The sequence below is a fragment of the Peromyscus californicus genome, unplaced genomic scaffold (assembly GCF_007827085.1).
Source record: "Peromyscus californicus insignis strain IS unplaced genomic scaffold, ASM782708v3 Scaffold_3__1_contigs__length_106647218, whole genome shotgun sequence".
In the NCBI taxonomy this organism is placed as follows: Eukaryota; Metazoa; Chordata; class Mammalia; order Rodentia; family Cricetidae; genus Peromyscus; species Peromyscus californicus.
This window is the reverse complement of record NW_026294551.1, coordinates 67982247-68003642: the sequence shown is the minus strand read 5'-3', so window position 1 is coordinate 68003642 and position 21396 is coordinate 67982247. Positions and strand designations below refer to the sequence as shown.

General features: G+C 46.1%; 1 protein-coding gene across 1 annotated transcript in view; it reads right to left on the bottom strand.

The window, feature by feature from the left end:
* The window catches only part of Fat2 (FAT atypical cadherin 2), a 63354-nt gene that overhangs the window by 20560 nt on the left and 21398 nt on the right, over positions 1–21396 (bottom strand). The window contains exons 6-12 of the mRNA XM_052758501.1: positions 20632–20771; positions 19104–19385; positions 17562–17772; positions 10435–14493; positions 8151–8347; positions 5344–5497; positions 2510–2743 (exon numbers count right to left, since the gene is read on the bottom strand). Coding sequence (XP_052614461.1) covers positions 2510–2743; positions 5344–5497; positions 8151–8347; positions 10435–14493; positions 17562–17772; positions 19104–19385; positions 20632–20771 — 5277 coding nt within the window. The remainder of the gene's footprint in view (positions 1–2509; positions 2744–5343; positions 5498–8150; positions 8348–10434; positions 14494–17561; positions 17773–19103; positions 19386–20631; positions 20772–21396) is intronic.

The following is a 21396-nucleotide window of genomic DNA, read 5'->3' as shown; positions in this document are numbered from 1 at the left end:
ATGTGCCCAGGGCATGTCAAGAGTGAGAATCTCTGTCAGTCACTCCAAGCCCTCACAAAAAATTCTTGGGAGGATGACGGGCTTATTCACAAACTAGTTGGCAACTTCCTGTGAGCTTGTAGTTAATAAAAAGTTAAGAAAACAAAGCTGGATAGATGACTTGTTTGACAAAGTGCTTGTCACCCTAGCATGAGGACCTGAGTGTGATCCCCAGAATGCATGCAAAATGCAAGGCATGGTAGTGCATGCTTTTAATCCTAGCACCAGGGAGGAAGAGACTGACAGATCTCTGGGGCTTGTGGGAGAGCCACCCTAGTCTAATGGTCTAACTCCATACCAGGAAGGGACGCTGTCCCAAAAAGCAAAGTGGATGGCACCGAAGGAATGATGCCTGACATTGACTTCTGGCCTCTACACATACATGCACACATGTGCACACGTACCCACACATACATATGCACCCACATCATGAACATGTGTGAAGGTTTCCCAGCTCCAGCTTCTCTGTCTTTGGATAGATAATTCACCCTCCCTTGAACTGTATTTCACAGTATTTCTTCAAAATCTTGCCTCCTGCAATGCCAAACTGAAATCTAGATGTTCAATTTACATTGCTGGTGGAGTATGATTCCATTTTTATTATCATCACCATCATCATCATCACCATCATCATCACCATCACTATCATCATCATCACCATCATCACCATCATCATCACCATCATCACCATCATCACTATCATCACCATCATCATCACCATCACCATCATCATCACCATCACCATCACCATCACCATCATCATCATCATCATCTTAATCTGGCTGCTTTGACCCTTAGGACATGTTTTAGCCTACCCAGATTATCAATGAAAGAATTTGACTTAGGAAAATGGACCAAATTAGGATGTTTCAGGACGGCAGATGCTATAGTTGGCACAATATGGGGCAAACACACCATGATGGATCTAAGTCACTGTGTGCCTTGGTTTGAATGTGACCTTCACGATTCATGTATTGAAAACTCAACCCGTAATTCATGTGTGGATGATGTCTGGAGGTCACTGAGACTAGATGAGGTCACGAAGGTGGAGCTACCAGGATGGCATTAGTGGCTTCATAAGAAGCAGAAGACCGGGCCAAGACACCATAGTTGTCCCTGGTCTCCCTGCAATGCCTTCCATTGTACTGTCATACTACTGGAAGCCCTTCCCAGATGCTGGTACCACATTCTTGGACTTCCCAAACTCTGTAACTGTAAGCCAGATAAACTTGTATTTTCTTTTTGGTGTGTACATATTTCTGTGTGTGCAGGTGTGCATGCCTGCGTGTGCATGTTGAGGCTAGAAGTCAATCTAATGTGTAATTTCTCAGGAACCATCCATATTGTTTTTCTGAGACAGTGTCTCCCATTGGTGTGGGGCTCACTGATTCAGCTAGACCAGCTGCCCAGCAAACCCCAAAGATCCTCCTGTCTCCCTCTTCCCAGCACTGGGATTACAAGCATCTCTCCAGCCCTGAACCTTATCAGTTCCTCACTAGTCACCTAGTCCATGGTAGTCAATCACATCAACTGAAACCAGACTACAGGACCTTGCAAATATCACATGACAAAGGAACAATGTTATTGAAATAAAAATGTAGACTATTGGGGCTGAGGGTATATCTCAGTGGCTGTGGTTTGAATGTGAAATGTGCTCCCATACATTCATGTGTCTGAACACTTGGTACCCCATGTGGAGCTGTTTTGAAACATGGAAGAACCTTTAGGAGGTAGAGTTCACTAGAGGAAGTAGGTCATTGGAGGTGGGCCTTGAGGCTTTAGAGGCTAGATTGGCCCTACTTCCTGTCTACTCTCTGCTTCCTGAATGTGGACACTGTGTGACAAGCCATCTCATGTCCTACTGACAGAGTGGACCTATCCCTTCTCAAACCATCAGCAAAATCAGCTCTCGTTTCCTTCAGCTGCTTTCGTCAGGAACTTTTATCATAGCAGCAGAAAAGGAACTGATACAGTGGTAGGCAGCTTGCTTAACCTGCCAGGTTCAAACCCCAGTACCTAACATCAAGAAAAATAGTGTAAATGGTTCAAATTTACAGTCTAAAATTTGATGAGAGGATTTTAATAAGCATAATGGACTTAGGGGCCAGAAGTTTCTTTCTTATATAAATTAATGAATTGAGTAATTGACTTGTAGATTTCTGATGAACTGTATTCAAAATGACCTTGAGAAAAGACTGGACATCAGTGGCAACATGTAGGTTCTGAGGGTCTAAGGGGCAAAGGGGAAACAATCTGTAATTCTTTGTGCCTGTCTCAGACACCACTAAAGCCATTTGTCACAGCTTCATGGGTGTAGCTCTCTACAGATCTTTGCCATCCTGGAGTATCCACAGACTCATCAAGGAGTCTTAGTCTACGCCCATTCCAGAGGACGCAGAGACAATGCGTCACCCCAGATGAACCTCATGGCTCGATAGTGCAGGTGGTCACCAGTCCATCACGTACTCACCCTGGTCAGGATCCCGGGCAAAGACCACAGCCACGGGGGTCTTAACTGTGGTGTTGTCGAAGACAGCCACAGTGCAGTGGCTGGGGAAGAACCTTGGGGCATTGTCATTCACATCCTCAATGTGGATTATCACATCTGCCTGGCATGATTGGCCCCCTCCATCTGTTGCCTTAGCAACAAGGTTGTATATGTCCCTCCTTTCCCGGTCCAGGGCTGTGAGTGTGGTCAGCTCCCCTGCCAGGAGAAATGACAGATGTTGATGTTCCTCTAGAAGACACACATGCTCTCTGGTGAGTTACAGTGACAGTCCTAGCCACAGGTTCTATTAGAGCAGAGAGAGGCTGGTCTCTGGACATGCTGTCAGGGAAGGAACCCTAATACCATTTACTTTTCTAATTCTCCCGCAACACTTCACGACCATCATCACTAACCTGAGGTCACCATCAATAAGATACGAATAGACAGATTTTTAGAGGCCATTTAGGCAACTTATATAATAGAAAATGTTCTAATATATAAAATTTGGCCCAAAATTTCATTTGTGCTGGGTGTGGTAGTACATGCTTTTAGTCCCAGCATTCAAGAGGCAGGACAGCCGGGGCTACATAGAGAAGCCCTGTCTTGAGAAACAAAAACAAAATTTCTCTTGTTGGAATGAATATATATATGTGTATATATTCATTCAAATATATATATATATATCACAGAATAATTAACTCAATGATAAAAATACATGATGTATATGTGGATATGGTGGCACATGCATTTAATCCCAGAGGCAGGCAGATCTCTGTGAGTTAGAGGCCAGCCTGGTCTACATAGTGAATTCCAGGACAGTTATGAATACCTGTATAAAGATGTTCTCTGAGGTATTGTTTATAATAGTGGCATATTTAAATCACCCTATATGCTTTTCAAGTAGAAATTGGTTACTATGTTATGGTTTAGTCATATGGTAAAGTAATATGTGATAGTTAGTTTTAATTGTCAGTTTGATACAACTTGGAATCACCTGAGAAGACAGTCTCTATGAGGGGCTGTCCACAAAGGGTTTACCTATGGGCATGTCTGTAGGGGATTGTCTTAAGTTAACTGCTGTGGAAAGATGCAGCCTACTATGGGAGGCACCATTCCCTAGGCAAGGGGTCCTGAACTTTGTACGAAAGTAGGAAAAGCCGGCTGAGCACCAATGAGCATGTATGCACTCATTTCTCTTTGCTCGTGACTGTGACTGTGCCGTGACTAGCTCTTTGAAGTCCTTGCCTTGATATCCCACAACCATGGGCTGTAATATGGAACTGTGGGCTGAAATAATGTACCCTTCCTCCCGTAAGTTTCTTTGGGTTGGGGTATTTTATCACAGCAACAGAAATGAAACAGATGTATTGTACAATCAGGAACCACTGAAGACAACTTGACATTCTTCCTTGCAAACACCTGCAAGCTATCACTAAGGGGAGAAAAGCAAATTACACATCAGAGGGATGATTCCAGAGAGATTTGGGAGGCACATGGGAAGGCAGGCTGGTTGGATACACACAGTGGGCTTTGGTGAGGGCTTATTGTGTCGGTTTTCTGGCTCCTGCAGGATCCCGCAGGATACCTGAGGTGGTTTTTAATTTGTAACTGAGCATGCATCATTTTCATATTCTGAAAAAACCCGCCCAATTGGTTTTTCTTTTAAGTCCTCATGGGCAGTCCAGCAGCTGAGCAAACAGCAGCAGAAGACAAGCTTCCCAAATCACTTTACGTGCTGGACCGGGGTCAGGAAGGACAATGTGGTCTCTGACCCACCCAGTCGGCTTCCTGAGACACCTCTCTGTCTGCCACCACCACCACCTACCCCTCCCTGCTCAGGAATGTCTGATTCATCTTTGGAGCTATGGATTCAAGCCAAGGGTCGGCAGCTGGCCCTGTGCCTGGCTGCCACCGGCCACCTGTTTCCCACAACAGCAGGACAGGGTCTTACCTGGGGGTATTGCCCTTCCCTACCCATCTCTCCAGCAGTCCTCCACAGTTTAGCCTCGGCTTGGCTACTCAAGATTCACCCTGCAACTCCTCCACTTTCTCTGCTTTGTCCCTAACTGGTCATATGACAACACATCCCCCTTCACAGAGTTCTTCCTTAGCCCGGGCCAGGCTTTCAGGAGCTTTGCTGCTTGTAGTGTTTACTGAAGTCCTGGGAGCCGGGATCCCGGTTTGTTGCCCCCTCGACTTTGGCAGTTACTAGTCTAAATCCTCCATTGGTTCCTAAGGGCATCCGCCCATCTGTCTTTGGGGCATTGTCTGTCTCCCTCTACTCTCTGTGCACAGTCGGACATGTGTCCTCATCCTCAAATAAGACCCCGATGACATCCTCCATCTCTGCCTTCCAACCATATGCTTGACTAACTCCTGTGCATGGTCAAGCTCACATAAAATGGCATTTCCTCAAAAAGGTTTTCCTTAACCTGGCTCCTCAGCCTAAGTCAACTTCTGTCAACATTGCTGTCTCCCCTCCGTCAGCCTCCTCCTCTTTTCCGGTTCGTATGTCCGGGGACAGGTCTCATACCATAGCCCAGGCTCGTCTTGAACTCACTATATAACCCAGGCTAGGCTTAAAGTTTCACTACACCTCACTGAGGTTACAGGTGTGAACCATCATACCCGACTGGCATCGCTCCTAACTCATCTTTCCCTCTGGGTTATAAAGCGCTGGGTCTGAACTCACTCATCCTTTTCTTATGTCCCCAGCTGCTGGTGTCTGCCGGTGGGTGGAATTCCTGCTTCGGGAAAGAGCCCACCATGGCCCTGCCCACGGGGTCTTGGCTTCATTCCACATCTCAGAGACTTACCTGTGTGAGGGTCCAGCTTGAATTCCTGGGCCCCCGGTCCATGCAGAGAGTATGTGATCTGAGCATTGGTGTCCATGTCCACATCTACGGCAGAAACTTTCAAGATGAAGTGTCCAGGAGTGACGTCCTCACGGACCCTGCCGGTGTAGAGAAGCTGAAGACAGACAGGTGAGCGTGAGGGGTCGGAGGCAAATGGCGCTTAGATCCAGAAGTGGGGGAGTGAGAGAAGTGGGTGGGCAGAGAAAGTGAAAACAGACCAAGACAGGAGTCAGAGAAGGGAGCAAAGAGGGAAAGCGAGGTGGGGTGAGATAGAGACATCGGGCGGGATGGGTCATCGTGTAATCCCAGTACTGAGAAAGCAGAGGTCGGAGGATCAGGAGTTCAAGTTCATTTTTGGCTTCATAGCGGATTTAAGGCCAGCCTGGGCTCTATGACTCCCTGGTTTGTTCATTTGTTTTAAAGAGACATTTAAAGAAAACGGAGATTAAAGGCCAGAGGCCTGACGAGATGGCTCGGTGAGGAAATATGCTTGCTATACAATCCTAAAACCCGAGTTTTGTCCCTGGATCCCATAGGAAGGTGAAAGGAGAAAACTGACCCCACAGAGTTGTCTTCTGGCCTCCATGTGAATATCCTCCCAAAACCTCCCCCACCCCGGCATCATACACACAAACACAATAATAATGAATAAAATAATTATTTTTAAAGCTGGAAGAGAGAGCTGAGGGGACGGCTCAGCGGTAAAGCGCCCGTCACAAAAACATACAAATCTGAGTTGGATCCTGAGAACCCACATAAAAAGTGGGAAGCGGCGCTCCTGCAGCACCCTTAGCACTGGGGAGGGGTGTTGGAGGTAGGTGGATCCCTGAGGGTGGCTGATCACCCAGCTTAGCTGAACCAATGAACTTCAGGTTCACCGAGAGACCCTGTCTCTGAGGAAAGACACCCGCCATTCTTGATCTCTGGCACACACACACACACACACACACACACACACACACACACACACACATACACACACACACCAAGTCAGAAGAGGAGTGACAGAGAATAAGTCAGAATATGGCCTACAAGCGGCCATTGGGAAGTCAATGCCCAGGGCTAGAAGGACCTACCACAGCCCACTTGGAGGGGCCATTGGAGAGGAGGGATGGCTGAGGAAGGTCTGACAGCAGATAATACAGAGTCCCAAATCAAACCCTGCCAACCTTCATCCCTGCCTCTGTCGTGAGTCCAGGCTGCCAAGCTCACCTCCCTGCTCATATTCCCAGGACAGACCACTCCCTTGCCCTTCCCTCCCTCCCCTGCCGGGCAGACAGTGGCTGGGTCCTGAAAAACAGCTGGGGCCCTGAGACCTTGGTGTCCCTTTGACATCCTATTTGCACCATGTGGGGTACAAGCAAGCATGGGCTCAGGGTGTTCTCTGAGTGGACACATCATGCCCAACTGAACTGTGTGGGACCAGTGTTCAACCCTTTCTTCCCTGACTTTGATGATGTCATGGGCTGCCTGAGAAAGGCTAGGCTGTGCCTGATCCTAGCCTCTTCTAACACAGGAGAAGAGGGGTGGGGGTAATAAGCATGATCAAATGAGAAAGAGAAAAAAAAATGGCCACCTTTCTCCCCAAGAAAGAAGCTGTGTTTTTGAGACCACTCAACATGTGCTCATCTGGAATCTCTCCTTACAAATGTCCTGGGCTCACTTCTGCTGTGTTTTATGTGACAGAAGAGAGGAAGAAGGAAGAGTGACAGGGCGCATGTACTCACATCTGCTGCACAGCAATTAATGTGCATTTGCGTGTGCAAGTAAATTGAAGTGTGCTCATAGGCAAGTACATACACGCGTACAGCTGCGTGAAATACGTATGTGCACCTTTGTGGACATGGTGAGCGAATGTGGCAGCTATGTAGGTGTGTGCTTATGTGTTCATGAGTACATTTGTACAGGTATTTGCCTGTGTGTGGTGGGGTTGTAGCTGGCCCACTGTGCAGAAGTGTATCTGTATGTATAAGTATGCACTCGTGTGTCTACCATGACTGGCTAGATTTTCGGTAAACATAAATCATTCTAAGTTGAGATGTTATAAAGTTAAAATGTTTACAGTTTGGGAAATTCCCTTGAAAGTTAAAAATTAGTTATTGTTTAAAAAAATAGATTTAAAGGGAAAACTCTCTGACTATTGCATTGCATTTATTTACATGTGCATACATGTGTGTATTCATGTGTGTGCCATAGCTTCTGTGTAGAGGTCAGAATTCAAGAGTTGGTTCTTTCCTTGCACCATATAGGTCTTGGGGATCAAACTCCGGTTGTCATGCTTGGCATCAGGAAGATGTATTCTCTCTCACTCTATCTTTGGGTTTGTGTTGCAGAGAAGTTGCTTTTGTATGATGTATAAAGAGACTGATATGCACCACGATTCCTGAAGAGTTTGTTGTATTGTTAAGGTTAGGAGCAAGAGGTGCCCCAAATGGTTCCTGTCCAAGGACACCAGTCTAAGGTCTGCTCAGAAGATGCCAAGGTAGGCATGGACAGGGATGACAGGGATGGCCAATGCAGGCTTGTCCCCCGTGTGTGTGTGGGGGGGACGTTCAAGACAGGTCTTCACTGCATAGTCTTGGCTGTCCTGGAACTCACTCTGTAGACCAGGCTGGCATTGAACTCATAGAGATCCACCTGCTTCTGCCTCCCGAGTGCTGGGATTAAAGGTGTTGCACTGCACTGCCAGCAAGGCTTTGTCTCTATTTTTCTACCTTCTCCTGACCTTCCTTGCCTCCACCTCCCATGACAACACTCCTAGAGCTCACCTGTGAGCACTGCGGGCTGTTATCATTGATGTCCAGGACAAAGACCTCCACAGGGACCGAAGTCTGGAACTTGCCATCTGACGCTGTGATTCTGAGTAGATACTTGGCTATGTGCTCTCGGTCCAGAGTCTTCTCTGAGGAGATCCTCCATTCATCCCCAACTTGACTGATGCCAAACTGACCCAGGGGGTCTCCCTCTAAAAAGGAGGGGTGCAGCTATCAGGAACCAAGAACAGGAATGAACTGGGCTCCATGTCCTAGATGGCTGCACCCCTGACTCTTCTTCTTTTTTGGTTTTTTCGAGACAGGGTTTCTCTGTGTAGCTTTGCGCCTTTCCTGGAACTCGCTTTGGAGACCAGGCTGGTCTTGAACTCACAGAGATCCGCCTGGCTCTGCCTCCCGAGTGCTGGGATTAAAGGCGTGCGCCACCACCGCCCGGCCTGACTCTTCTTTTAGGATTGCTGGGGAAGGCAGAATTTTTGTCTCTGAACCAGGGACCCACAATTCTATACTGGGTCTGTTTTGCAAAGTTAGAAAGTCTCTCCCAACTTTAAAGATCCCCTGTGAAGTGAGATGATTTCTACAAGAAGCACCAGTACAAACGTGGTTGGTAGGGGGAACGAGGCGTCTATTTCTTGTGATCTGGAAATCTCTGAGAGAAGTCAGAGGGAGCAAATTTCAATCAGTACAAGAAATGTCTGGACTCTGCTGCGATGCTGCAGCTGATGGAGGGAAGAGTTCAGTGATGCCAGCTCTCAGGTTTACTACTCAGCTAAAGGCACACACTAAGTGGAGGGCATACAACCATCTCCCAACAAGGGTGTGGAAAGATGGAGACTCCCTTAGATTCTAAGATTTCCCCATGATTCTGCTCTTATAAGAGCTGACTGTCATCCTCTATTATTCTCCTTACTCTGGGGTTTTAAGACTTTGGTATTGTCACGTGTCTGACGTCACAAGATTGTAACTTTTTTTTTTTTCTGGCCTGACTATTTCAAGTGGTTCTGACCCTGTCTCAGGGAGTCTGGGATTCTTGGTTAGAATGTCAGACTCATCAATGCTCCCCTGAACAGCTGTATTGGCAGAATGAACTGTGTTTATGGAACCGAGGGACATGGTGCTGGGAATGAGAAGAAAAGGACATTCTGTGTGACAGTTCATCTCCATTTTCATATTGGCTGGATTTAGAGTCACCCAGTGAATGTCCCTCTGTGTGTATCTGTGAGAGCATTTCCAGAGAGGTCTAACTGGAGAGGGAAAACCCACCCTGGATGTGTGAAGCACCAGCCCATGGCCTGGGGGCCTGGATTGAGCAAAAAAATGAAAGCAAGTGGAGTACCAACATCCGTCTTTCTGGATGCAGTGTGACCAGCTGCCTCACATGCCTGCTGTCACATCCTCCTGCTCCCACCGTGGATTACATCCTTTTAAGCCACGAGCCAAATAAGTCTTTCCTTACTCCCGTTGCTTTGATCACATATGTTTGTCATAGCAATGAGAGATGTGACTAATACACTCTTGGTGAAAACCCTCTCTCAAACTTGTCCTTGGCATGACACAATTCCATGAAGACAGGCAGTTGCCAGAATTTTTATGAGTCACAACTGTTCAGCACCCTCAGAAGACACCCAACAGTAATGAGGTAGTTTCAATGAGACTGGCCCCACAGGCTCATGTACTTGGATGCTTAGTCAGGGAGTAGGAATGTTTGGAAAGGATTAGGAGGCATGGCTTTGTGGCAAGTGGTATGTCACTGGGGGTGGGCTTTGAGTTTTCAATAGCCCACACCAGGCCCAGTCTCCCTTTGCCTGATACCTGCAGAATAGGATGCAAAGCTCACAGTTACTGCTTCAGTGCCGTGCCTGTCTGCTTCCCTCCATGATGATCATGGATTTAGCCCTCTAAAACTGCAAGCCAGCCCCCAATTAAATGTGTTCTTTTATAGAAATTGCCTTGGTCATGGTGTCTCTTCACAGGAATAGAATAATGACTAGGACAGGTAGGTATAGCATGATCCTTTGATCCCATCTCCTCACCTAAAGGAATGATGACCATCTCTCTGCGAAGTACTTCTAACTTAAAGGTGACTTTAGGAGTTTCCCCCAGTTGGGTTTTTCCAGTATCCCTGCAAGGTGAGTGAGAACAGACATGCCAAGTCTCCGAATGGGACCACTGAGATCCTAGGGGAACAAGTGGCTAAAAAGTGTCACCTTCATCTCAGAGTGCCTCCTACTGGGCTTTCTCATGTATCGTAATGCCTCCAACCCATGAGAGGCATCCTTACCTGTGATGTAGCAGGTGACCTGCCTGTTCTGCTCAGAGATGTCAGCATCCAAAGTCTTCAGAGTGGCCACAAGTTCACCAGACTCACTGTTCTCTACCACAGAGCCTCTATAGTCTTCAGAAGCAAACCGAGGGGGGTTGTCATTCTCATCTGTGATGGATACCTCAACCAAGGCCCGAGAAGACAGCTGGATGGTCTGTCCATGGTCAAAGGCCACCACATAGAAACGATAAGTCTGTTGGGTCTCACAGTCAAGTTCCTGGAGTGTGGTGATCCAGCCACTCTCACTATCAACAGCAAAGAGTTCATGGATGTTGCTACCAGGCTCCACTGACAGTCTGTAGCTCACCTGTCCATCACTCCCAGTGTCCTGGTCGTTGGCCGTCACCTGAATGACTGTGGTCCCTCCCGGCATATTCTCAGTGAGGAAAGCCTTATATGGATCAGCCTCGAATACAGGCCTATTGTCATTGACATCTTCCACTTGAATATTGACAGAGACCAGTGATACCAAGTCAGTATCTTCATGAGGGCAATGTGCCATCAGGTCAATCTGGTACCATTTAGTGGACTCGTGGTCCATGGCCTTCCTTACCTTCAGGACTCCTGTATCTTGATCCAAGGAAAAGACACCATCCCTGTTGCTCTCTGGAGTGGTACCCTGAACCAGACTGTAGATGACTGGATCTTGAGCCGCTACTGCTTTCACAGACCCAATTTCAGTACCTTCTGGAAGGTCTTCAGATGCAGAGAAAGTATACAGAGGTTCAGAAAACTTGGGCAAAGGTACTTCATTAGGAACCACTTGCAGTCGTACTGGTACCAGAGAGTCCCAGTGAGGAGGACCACCATCCTGGGCTTTGATGTTAAAGTCAACAGCCCTATTTTCCAGCCCCACCAGGCTCTCCTTCACCTTGACCACACCAGTGGTTGGGTTGACTTCAATGATCTCTTCAGCAAGGTCCTCTGTTGAGTCTACTGAATAGGTGACATCTGCATTTCGACCTTCATCTGCATCATAAGCCAGTACCTGGATGACGGGGGAGTCTCTGCTGACATTGGATGGGATGGACACGGTGTACCCAGATGCTTTGAATTGGGGGGCATTGTCGTTTTCATCAGTGAGGATGATTTTCACCGTGCAGAAGGCCACTTTCCCCCCTCCATCCCTTGCCATAACCTTAATAGCAATGACCCTTTCCGTTGAATTTTCCCGGTCCAGTTTCTGCAGCGTGGTGATCTGACCACTGGGGTTTATGAAGAACCTTTCCCCTGCTAGCTTATTGATGATGGTGTAATCCACTGTCCCATAGGGACCACTGTCTTTGTCTATGGCTAGCAGCTCAATCACCTTCGTCCCCACTCTTGCATTCTCAGCTAATTCGGCTTCATAGACATGTTGCTGGAACTCAGGGCTATACTTGTTGGCATTTGTGGTGTTGATATAAACCGGCACAGTTGCTTGGAAGACCCCATCAGAAGCACCCACCCTCAAGTTGTAAGATGAGTCCAGCTGCTTTTTGCAAAGGTTGAACATAGAAATGATTCCTGATGAGCTATTGATGGAGAAATGTCGATCCTGGTTGCCAGAAAGAATCAGATACTCCAGGCGGGAGGTGTCCCCGATGTCAGGGTCAAGGGCTTGAACTTTTAGAACCAGATGGCCACAGGTTGCTAGCTCACTGACATTGGCTTCATACTGAGGTTCCCTGAACTCTGGGGGGTTGTCGTTGATGTCAGACACATTGACGACTACAAGAGTTTCACCAGTGAGTGGGGGATCACCTCTATCCATGGCCCTGACTTTCACGTGAAAGTATTGTTGTGTTTCATAGTCCAGCTCTTGGATGGTGAACATCTCCCCCGTGCTCCCGTTGATCTGGAAGAACTTAGAAACATCTGAACCATCCTCTACAATCTGATAGGAGACATCTTGATTCTGTCCTGAGTCTTGGTCAGAAGCCAACAGTTGGATCACGGGGGTCTGTGCGGGTAAGCCCTCAGAAACTGAAGTGGTATATACCAACTTGGAAAAAGTAGGAGGGTTATCATTGATGTCCTCAACTAAGACTTCTACTGTGGCTTCAGAAAAGGACCCCAGAGCCGTGTCTGTGGCTCTTACTGTGAATACATGCTTATTCTTAGACTCATAGTCCAGAGGTCCTGTCACCATAAGGACACCAGTTTTAAAGTCTGTGGTAAACATCATCAAAGGCTCTTCCTCTACAATGTTATAGATGAGCCTCAGTCCCTCTGGACTCCGGGCCTGTGTGTGGAGAATCGGGGTATAGAGTGTGATATTTTCAGGGACTTTCACTTTGTAGTAAGGACTCTGAAATAGAGGGTTGGATTTATTTCTGACGGTGACATGTACCTCAACCTCGGTTTGGAGGGGTGGGCTACCTGCATCCTGAGCAATGACTTTGAGGTGATACTTATTCAAAGCTTGATAATCAAAGGGCTTCTTAAGTGATATGTCCCCAACATAGGGGTCAATCCGGAAATAGGCATAATCTTCTGCAAACCCATATGTGACTGTCCCATTGGCTCCCAAATCCTTATCAGTGGCAGATACTTGAAAGAGGACATCCCCCGGCTCGGTGCCATCTTGGATGACTGTGTAATAAGGTAGATGCTGAAACTCAGGGACATTGTCATTGACATCTTCAACAGAGACCCTGACCAGAGCCTGAGCCACCCTTTGAGGGACCCGGTTGTCCCTCACTTCCACTGCCACTTCATGAGTGTCCTGCTGCTCCCGATCAAACGTCACTCCTCTGGTTTGCAGCACACCTGCTGACCCGACCACGTGAAATAAGTCTGTGCCATTCAAGAGGAAGTAGGAAAGGGTGTCGTTCAAAAGGTTTCCACGGACGCCAAGAATCACCAGTGCCTTCCTATGTGGCATATTCTCCTTCACTCTCGCCCTGTAGATATCCTGATCAAACTGTAAGCTTTTGTCAAGGACTTCGGTCACAGATATTTTTACCAGCGCAGTATCTTGATACAGACCGTCAGAAGCCCTAATGGTGAGCTTCCGAGAAAACCCCAGAATAGCAGGATTAACCACAGATATCTGGCCTGTGATGGGATGAATGGCAACAGCTTCATCAGTGTTGCCAGTTTTGATGCTATAGGTGACTTCTGAGTCATCATCCTTGGCTTGCACAGTGAGGAGCTCCATGCCAGGGTGGATGGGTCCCACAACTGTCTCTTCATATATTTGCTCTGAGAACCTGGGGGGAGAGTCGTTCACGTCTCTGACATGGATGATGACCTTGGCAGGTCTGGGTGAAAATAAGATGGGTGTCCCTTGGTCGTGAACATAGATGTTGAATTGGAACAAGGGTGTGTTCTCATAATCCAGCTCTGATGTAATAGTTAGGGTTCCCATGCTGGGGTCAATTTTGAAAAACTTTAAGGCCTCTGGTTCCAAGATTTTATAGACCAACAAGGAATTAGCTTCCTGGTCACTGTCAGAGGCACGGATCACTAGGGGGCTGTTGTCTTCATCCAGGATCATGCTGTGCGGAGGAGCTGCCTCGCTGATGTGCCCCACGAAAGTTGGCTTTAGGAATGCAGGAGCATTGTCGTTCTCGTCGATGATGTAGACAAGTGCCACCACATCCCTGAACGCACCAGCCATGTTTCTGCCTCGGATTTTCAGTTGGTACGATGAGATTTTCTCATGGTCTAAGCGCTTCTGAATGGAGATGAGGCCAGAATAGGAGTTCATGGAGAACACACCACCCTTGTTCCCCTCTCTTAACTCATAGGTGACTTCAGAGGAGCTTGTAGCAGAGATGAGGAGGATCGGGGAGCCAACAGGGACTGATTCTGGGATCTCTATGAAATACTCCTCTTTTGAAAAGATGGGAGCACTGCTGTCTGCAGGGTGGACATGAATGACCACCATAGCCAGATCATGCCTCTGTGGGGAGCCTTGGTCTTCTGCCTTCACAGTTAATGTATGCCTAGTGTGATGGACATGATCAAGTCTCTGGGCTACTGTGATGGTGCCTAGGAGGGTGTCAATATTGAAGAAACCTTCACTGTTCCCTGAAAAAGAGAACAGGACAAATTGAAGTTTGCCACACTCTCAAGAGACACCAGCCAAGCATCTTAGGTCAGTCAAGAGGCCATGGGACCAAACAGGGACAGGGTAAAATCTGCATCTCAGTTACCCTGGACTTAGTATATCATATATACAGTAAATGTACACTACACAGTTCTGAATGCCATCCACCATAGTTGCATTCTAAATAGAAGTGTCAAGGATAGAAAGTCTCTGGAATACAACTTGAACTACAAACCAAAGCTGCCATCAATATGTCTTTGAAGCCAAGAAAGGGGACTTACACTTTGCAAGGAAAACATGCTTTGCCCTGAATTTCCCTGACACCTTTTGTAGGAAGAGCTTCAGTTGTATGGTAGAGCATTCAAAGGCATCCCTTGAATAGCTTTTAATAAATCTGCTTACATACTTAAGAGGTGGATCTGCAAGCATGCAGTCAGGCTGCCAACACTGACAGGGGCTTTAAAAGCAACTCTTCCCTTTATGGCCTCCCATTGGAGAGTCTCTCACCGTGCTTGAAGAATGACTCAGGAGATGAGTGGGGAGGAAATGCCCCAAGATGCAGACCAAGAGGCTTCTGCATCAGTGCCTCCCACCACACCCATGTCTCCTAATCTTTGCCAGTCTCACATCATCTTGATCATTTCTTTTCAATATTTAGCCATTGGTCAATTATTTTATAATAGTGTTTCATGAATACTTTCCTTTAGATATAGTCACCCCAGATCTGACATGTTTTTAGAAGGCAACTTCATACAGATCTTTTTTAAAAAAGAAAAGCATTTTTGCTGTAACTCAGAGGGTTATCATAAAAGCTAGTCATTGAAAAAGTCATACTAAACTCTATAAAAAAGATATTCCTTACTATAAAGTGTATGACCTGAGACCTATCTTCCTTCTTTGGTTAAAAAACAAACAAACAAACAAGTATCAGATAAGGGCTGGGGATTCTCAAACCCAACCGAGGCTTGTAGCAGATTTTACTCAGGAAGTATGAGTGGGAACCAGAAATATGTGATTCCTCCCTGCAAGAGTGATGGGGGCTTGTCTTGGTCACCACCAGAAGCACAGGTCCCATATGGAGGCAGGGTGGCTCCCTTTCTTTACATCATACATGCTTTATATGGCCAAATAGCTGAGCTTCATCATAAAACCTCCTAGCCGACTCTTCCACTCTTCAGATCCTCCTCCCAGGATGGTAAGTGTCTATGGGGTACATGAGTCAACAGCAGGTTTAGGTAGCCCCATCAAATGTAGCTAAGTTAGCCAGGTATGGTGGTGCGTGCCTGTAATCCCAGCACTTGAGAGATGAAAGCAGAAGGATGAGGAATTCAAGATCATCCTTGGCTACAACAGTGAGTTTAAGAGCAGCCAGGGCTAAATGGGACCCTGTCTCAAAAAATGAAACAAAACAAAAAGTACCTAAGTTATATCTTCTATCTATCTATCTATCTATCTATCTATCTATCTATCTATCTATCTATATCTAAATATAATTCTAGCTATTTCTCATATTATACTATTGAGATAAAAAAAAGTCAAGGCACAAAATTATAGACTCATTATAACCTCAGCACTCCCAAAGATGCTCGGAAAAGATGGACAGGAAGTACTTTTGCAGTTACCTCTGGATGTTGGCATTTAGGGATGCACCTTATATTCTTTATACATTCCTGTATCTCCTGTGTTTTCAAAAATGAACATGAGTGGTTCCTATAATCCAAAGACTATTTAAAGCTAGTATTTTAAAATTTGTATTACATTTATTCATTTTGCATGTGCACGACACTTGAAGGTCATCACATGCTGTGGAGGTCAGAGGATGACTTGTAGCAATCAATTCTGTGCTTCCACCTTGTGGGTCCCAAGGAGTGAACTCAGGACATCTTGTTTGTAGACAAGTACCCTTACCCGCTGAGCCGTCTCACCGGCCCCTTACAACTACTCTTTATCTGTAAAATGAAACTATTATCTCCATCATGAGGGATGCCTATGAGATGAATTGAGATAAAGTATGTGATCATATTCCACAAATAATGTTTATTTCAGAAAATAAACAACGAATGTATCATAATTTATATTCTTCTTTATAATAGTCTTCTGTCATGTGGGTAATAATTTCTCCCAAAAAGGGAGTATAAAAAATCTCTGATATTTGAAGATTCACTCAGCCAACATTATGCTCTGAGAGGGTAGTGAGTAAGTCTTGATTATCTTTCTCCTTCCATAGTGTTTACTTCTGTGAAATGTCATCATGAAAAATAATGATTAAAGTGTCACTAATTATGCATTTTATCTTATAAATGATCACTAGCAATTTGTGGGATACTGAATATTATCACTTTGTCACATCACATGGATTTTTTTAAAGTTTTTTTTTTTAGTGTGTGTGTGTGTGTGTACGCTGCATCCAGAAGAGGGTGTCAGATACCCTCACTCTAGCTGGAGTTACAGGTGAGAAGTCAATGTGGGTAGAACCAAACTTGGATCCTCTGCGAGAACAGTACGCCCCACATTAACAAATAATTGATACTTCTCAATGACGGTGAAACCTCTGGCATTTGCACATTTCACAATTTATGACACATATACGTTTTCCTTTGGATTCTTACAGCCTTATAACAAAGGTGATATTCCTAGTTTTTAGAGAAAGAAAATCATATAACAGATGCCAAGTCAATGTGTGGTTTGAGCAGAAAATAAAGGTTACTCCTAAAACGATGTCATGAACCTGATGAAGCATTTTCATTTCCCTTCTCACACATGTGCATGAAGTTATTACATTCTAACACATTTACAGTCTCTATAAGCACATTCTATATGGTCACTGGTGACTTGTGTCATATTATTCATGAATTTCCCCATAACTAGAGAGCACCTTTGCTATTTTTAACCATTTTTGGAAGAACACTGACACATGGAATGTTCTAGATTGACCATCTGTCACTGCTTAGAGAGCTGGTACTTGAGTAACCTGTAGAGTTGTGCCTCTACTGCTGGCCCTTATCCCAGACCTTTCTCCCATCCCTTAAGCTCACAGCCTGGCCCTCACCTTTTAGGAAGGAATAATGGACTTCAGCATTGGCTCCGCGGTCAGCATCCACGGCTCGGACCTGCAGTAGCTCTGTACCAGGGGCAGTGGTGTCAGGAACATTTGCCTCGTAATGGTGCTGAGTGAAGTGAGGTGAGTGGAGATTTCCATCTTCCACGTGAATGGTCACCCACACAAAGTTCCTCTTGATGGGCATCTCTTGGTCTCGAACCTAACACAGGGTTTAGCAGAGTGAGCCACAAACAGAATGGAAGGAGGTAAGGTCAGAGTCAGGTCAAAGAGACAGAATGCCAATGAACAGGCTGCCTAATTTCTGTGGATTCCTTGACATCGTTTTCCCGTCTATACTTTTAGAGATGTCTCAGTTATTGATTGTTGGTCTTTGCTGTTTCTTTGGATACTTCCACTTTAGGAGAAAGGCACAACAGGCAGAAACACAGCAGGTCTCAGACTAGGAGCTCTTTATGATGCTGACACGTTAACACGTTCTGTGGTCGTATAGATTTGGGGAGCACTGGCTAAGTGAATCCAAAGGGCTTTCTTGGTGGTAGGACTTCGCAAATCCTTCAATGTACATTAATATTCCCAGAGGATGAGAAATTAGCATGCAAGAATCCTGGCCCCGAGACAGGAGGTGAATCCTGACTCCAGCTTTCTCAAAAATAACTGTGTAGTAGTTAGCAAATTTTTCTTCCCCTGTGGGCCGCAGGTATAGGTAAGAGGAATGGGCAGGGTCAGAACTTGGATAAATGGGGAGTGTAGGGTGCAAAATTCAAGGAGGTTCTCACTCTCAGAGTCACAGATGGATAGGCATATGACCCAGACAGTGAATCTTCCTTTAATGCTACATCCTACAGGCTTGCTTGATTCTTGTCTCTGTCTTGGGCTGGAGTGTCTCTGAGTCTCTCCCAGATCTGACAATATATGAATCTACAGGGCAGCCATAAAATGACAGAGTGGGCAAAGATCTGCTGTAGATGTTTGGGATGAGTCCAGAGAAAGCTGAGGCTGACAGAAGATTCCTCCCAGCATACTTCTCTACCTGTATCTTCACTCCAGGCATCCCTCTGGCCAGCTGTGAAATATTGCACCTCTGTCCCAGGGGTTATGTTATGAATGTCTACATACCTGGCCCATCAGTGGGTGGCCAGCATGTTACCACCCTGTCTACGTGCATGCAAGCTCATTGTAGTTTGAATGCGAAATGTGTTTGAATACGTGGTGCCTAGATTGGGAGGTTGTGGAAGCTTTAGGTGGTAAAGGCATGTTGGAGGAAGTGGGTCATTGGGGGTGGGTCTTGGGGCTTTATAGCCTGGCCTCACTTCCTGTTCACTCTCTGCTTCCTGAGTGTACATGCAATGTGACCAGCCAGTCTACTGCTTCTGCTGCCTCCCTTCCCTGTCTGCTGCCATGTCTTCTCTGCCATGAAGGACTGAACCTTCTGGAACTTTCTCTCTTAAGCTGCTTTTGTCAGGGTATTTCATTACAGCAACGAGGAACCAACTAAGATTCCAGTCCTTGTCTGTTCCTGTGTTTACTCACCATAACCATCAGAATGTGCTGAGAAGGTCCGGAGTGCAGGTCCAATCTCCCCACTGTCACCAACACGCCACTGCTTGGGTCCAGCTGGAAGAGGTTGGCACTTCCAGGGTCCTGGCTGTTGTGGATGGTATAGATGAGGCCTTTGCCATTATCTTGATCTGTGGCCTGGACTTGGAGGAGTTCAACCCCAGGTAGTGTGTCCTGGGGGACCCTGACTTCATAGTTATCCTGCAGGAACTGAGGCCGGTGGTGGTTGATGTTGGCAATCATAAAGATGTGGACCTGGGCAGGGGGATGAGACACAAAGAGGCCAATTGTGAACTGTATGGGCCCAGGGATGGTACCTGCTGGGACTTGACTGTACCATCCATGTGGGCAGTGTCTAGAAAGCAGCCATTCCAGTCAGCAAATAGCTATTGAAGGCATGGTAGCATTTCAGAATAACAGGCTTTTCAATACCAAATTGCCTAGTAAATCTTGTTTATTTGTTTGGTTGGTTGATTGGTTGGTTGGCTGGTTTTTCAAGACAGGATTTCTCTTTGTAACAGTTCTGGCTGTCCCAGAATTTTCTCTGTAGACCAGGCTAGCCTCAAACTCAGAAATCCCCCTGTCTCTGCTTCCTGAATGTTGGGATTATTATTTAAATCGGACTTGGTGGTGCTCACATGTAATTCCAATAGATGAGAGTCTGAAGCAGAATTACCTTGAGTTTGAAGCCATCTTGGGCTACATGGTGAGTTCCAGGCCAACCTGGGCTACAGAGTAAGTCTCTGTGATGGTTAGTGTTAATTGTCAACTTGACACAAACTAGAATCACCTGGGAAGGGATTCTCAAGGGGGTGTTGTCCAGACTGGCTGTCTTGTAGACCTGTCTGGGAGGGATTATTCTGATTATATCAATTGAGGTAGGAAGGCCAACCCAATATTGCACCATGTCCTAAGCAAAGGATCCTGGACTATGTAATAGCAGAGAAAGCAAGCAAACACTAGCATGCATGTGTTAATTCATCACTTTCTGCTCTTGACTTAGAATGTGACTAGCTGCTTCAAAGTTCCTGCAGCCTGAGTTCCCTTCACTGAAAACCTGCAACCTGGAACTGGGAACCAAATCAACCCCATCTTTCTTAATATGCCTTTGTCAGGGTATCTTATCACAGCCATATCTTATCATAAACAAACAAAACAGAACAATTTCGTTGGGTCATTTCTTCAAGCAAAATGACTTTACAATAGTCAGAGTAGAAGCTGAAAGCCCCATGACCTGTCATTCCTCATACCCACTGTAGCCCTTGTGGCAGACTATCTTTAATTAAAAGTGTTTGTTTGCGTAAATTCTCTCAATATATGGAGATGTAGAATGGGGAAGAATTCTCTCACAACCACCCAAGTGGAGTGTGTATCAAGTAAGACTGGTACCCAGAACTCAGACTCCAACTTCTTTGAAGAATCTCACATCCATCGATAGCCTTACTCCAAGTTCACCTCTCATCTCCTCTCAAACCAGGAGCTCTTGACTAAGGCCTCTCACCTGGGTGGCAATGGTGTGGAACCCATCCGTCACCTCCACAGTCAAGTTATAGCTTGACTTTCTCCTTGTATCAAGAGGCCTGGCTATGACAATGCTGCCCGTGGTCTTCTCAATGTCAAAGTCCATGTCCTTATCCCCATCTGGAGGAGGGAAGGAGCAGATATGACATCAAAGACTTAGGCAGCTGTAGCCTAACCTGGATTTGGCCACAGACCTAGAGCACATGGTAAATGCAACCTTAGCTGACTTTAGCTGGCAAGATTGTGGGTGTTCAAGGAAAAGGCTAAACTAGCTGGTGACAGCCTGGAGCTTATTTCCTTAGGTGACCAAAAAGATGTTCCATTATCTGTCCGATTATCAACTGATCTAGAGAAAAGCAGGTCTGTGGGGGCTGAAGAGTCCTGTAGGAAAAACAAAAGCTGCTGTAGAATCAATTCTGTTTCTGGGATTGTTATGGCTTGAACATGTAGTGTGCTCTATGGCTCACGATTTGAATGTCTGGTCCTCAGATGGTAGCACTCTTTTGGGAGGGTGTGAAAACTCAGGAGATGGGTACTTAGGGGAATCCCTGGGTACTTATTATCTTGTCCTCTGATTCCTGTCCCGCCATAAAGTGAACAGCAGCCCTGCACCACACATTCCTGCTGCCATGATGGTCTGCCCGAGCCTATGGGCCCAAGCCATCCTGAGCTGAAGAGTCTGAAACCATGAGCCAAAAATAACTCCTTCCTCTTGAGATTTCATCACAACAGGAAAGGAACCAAT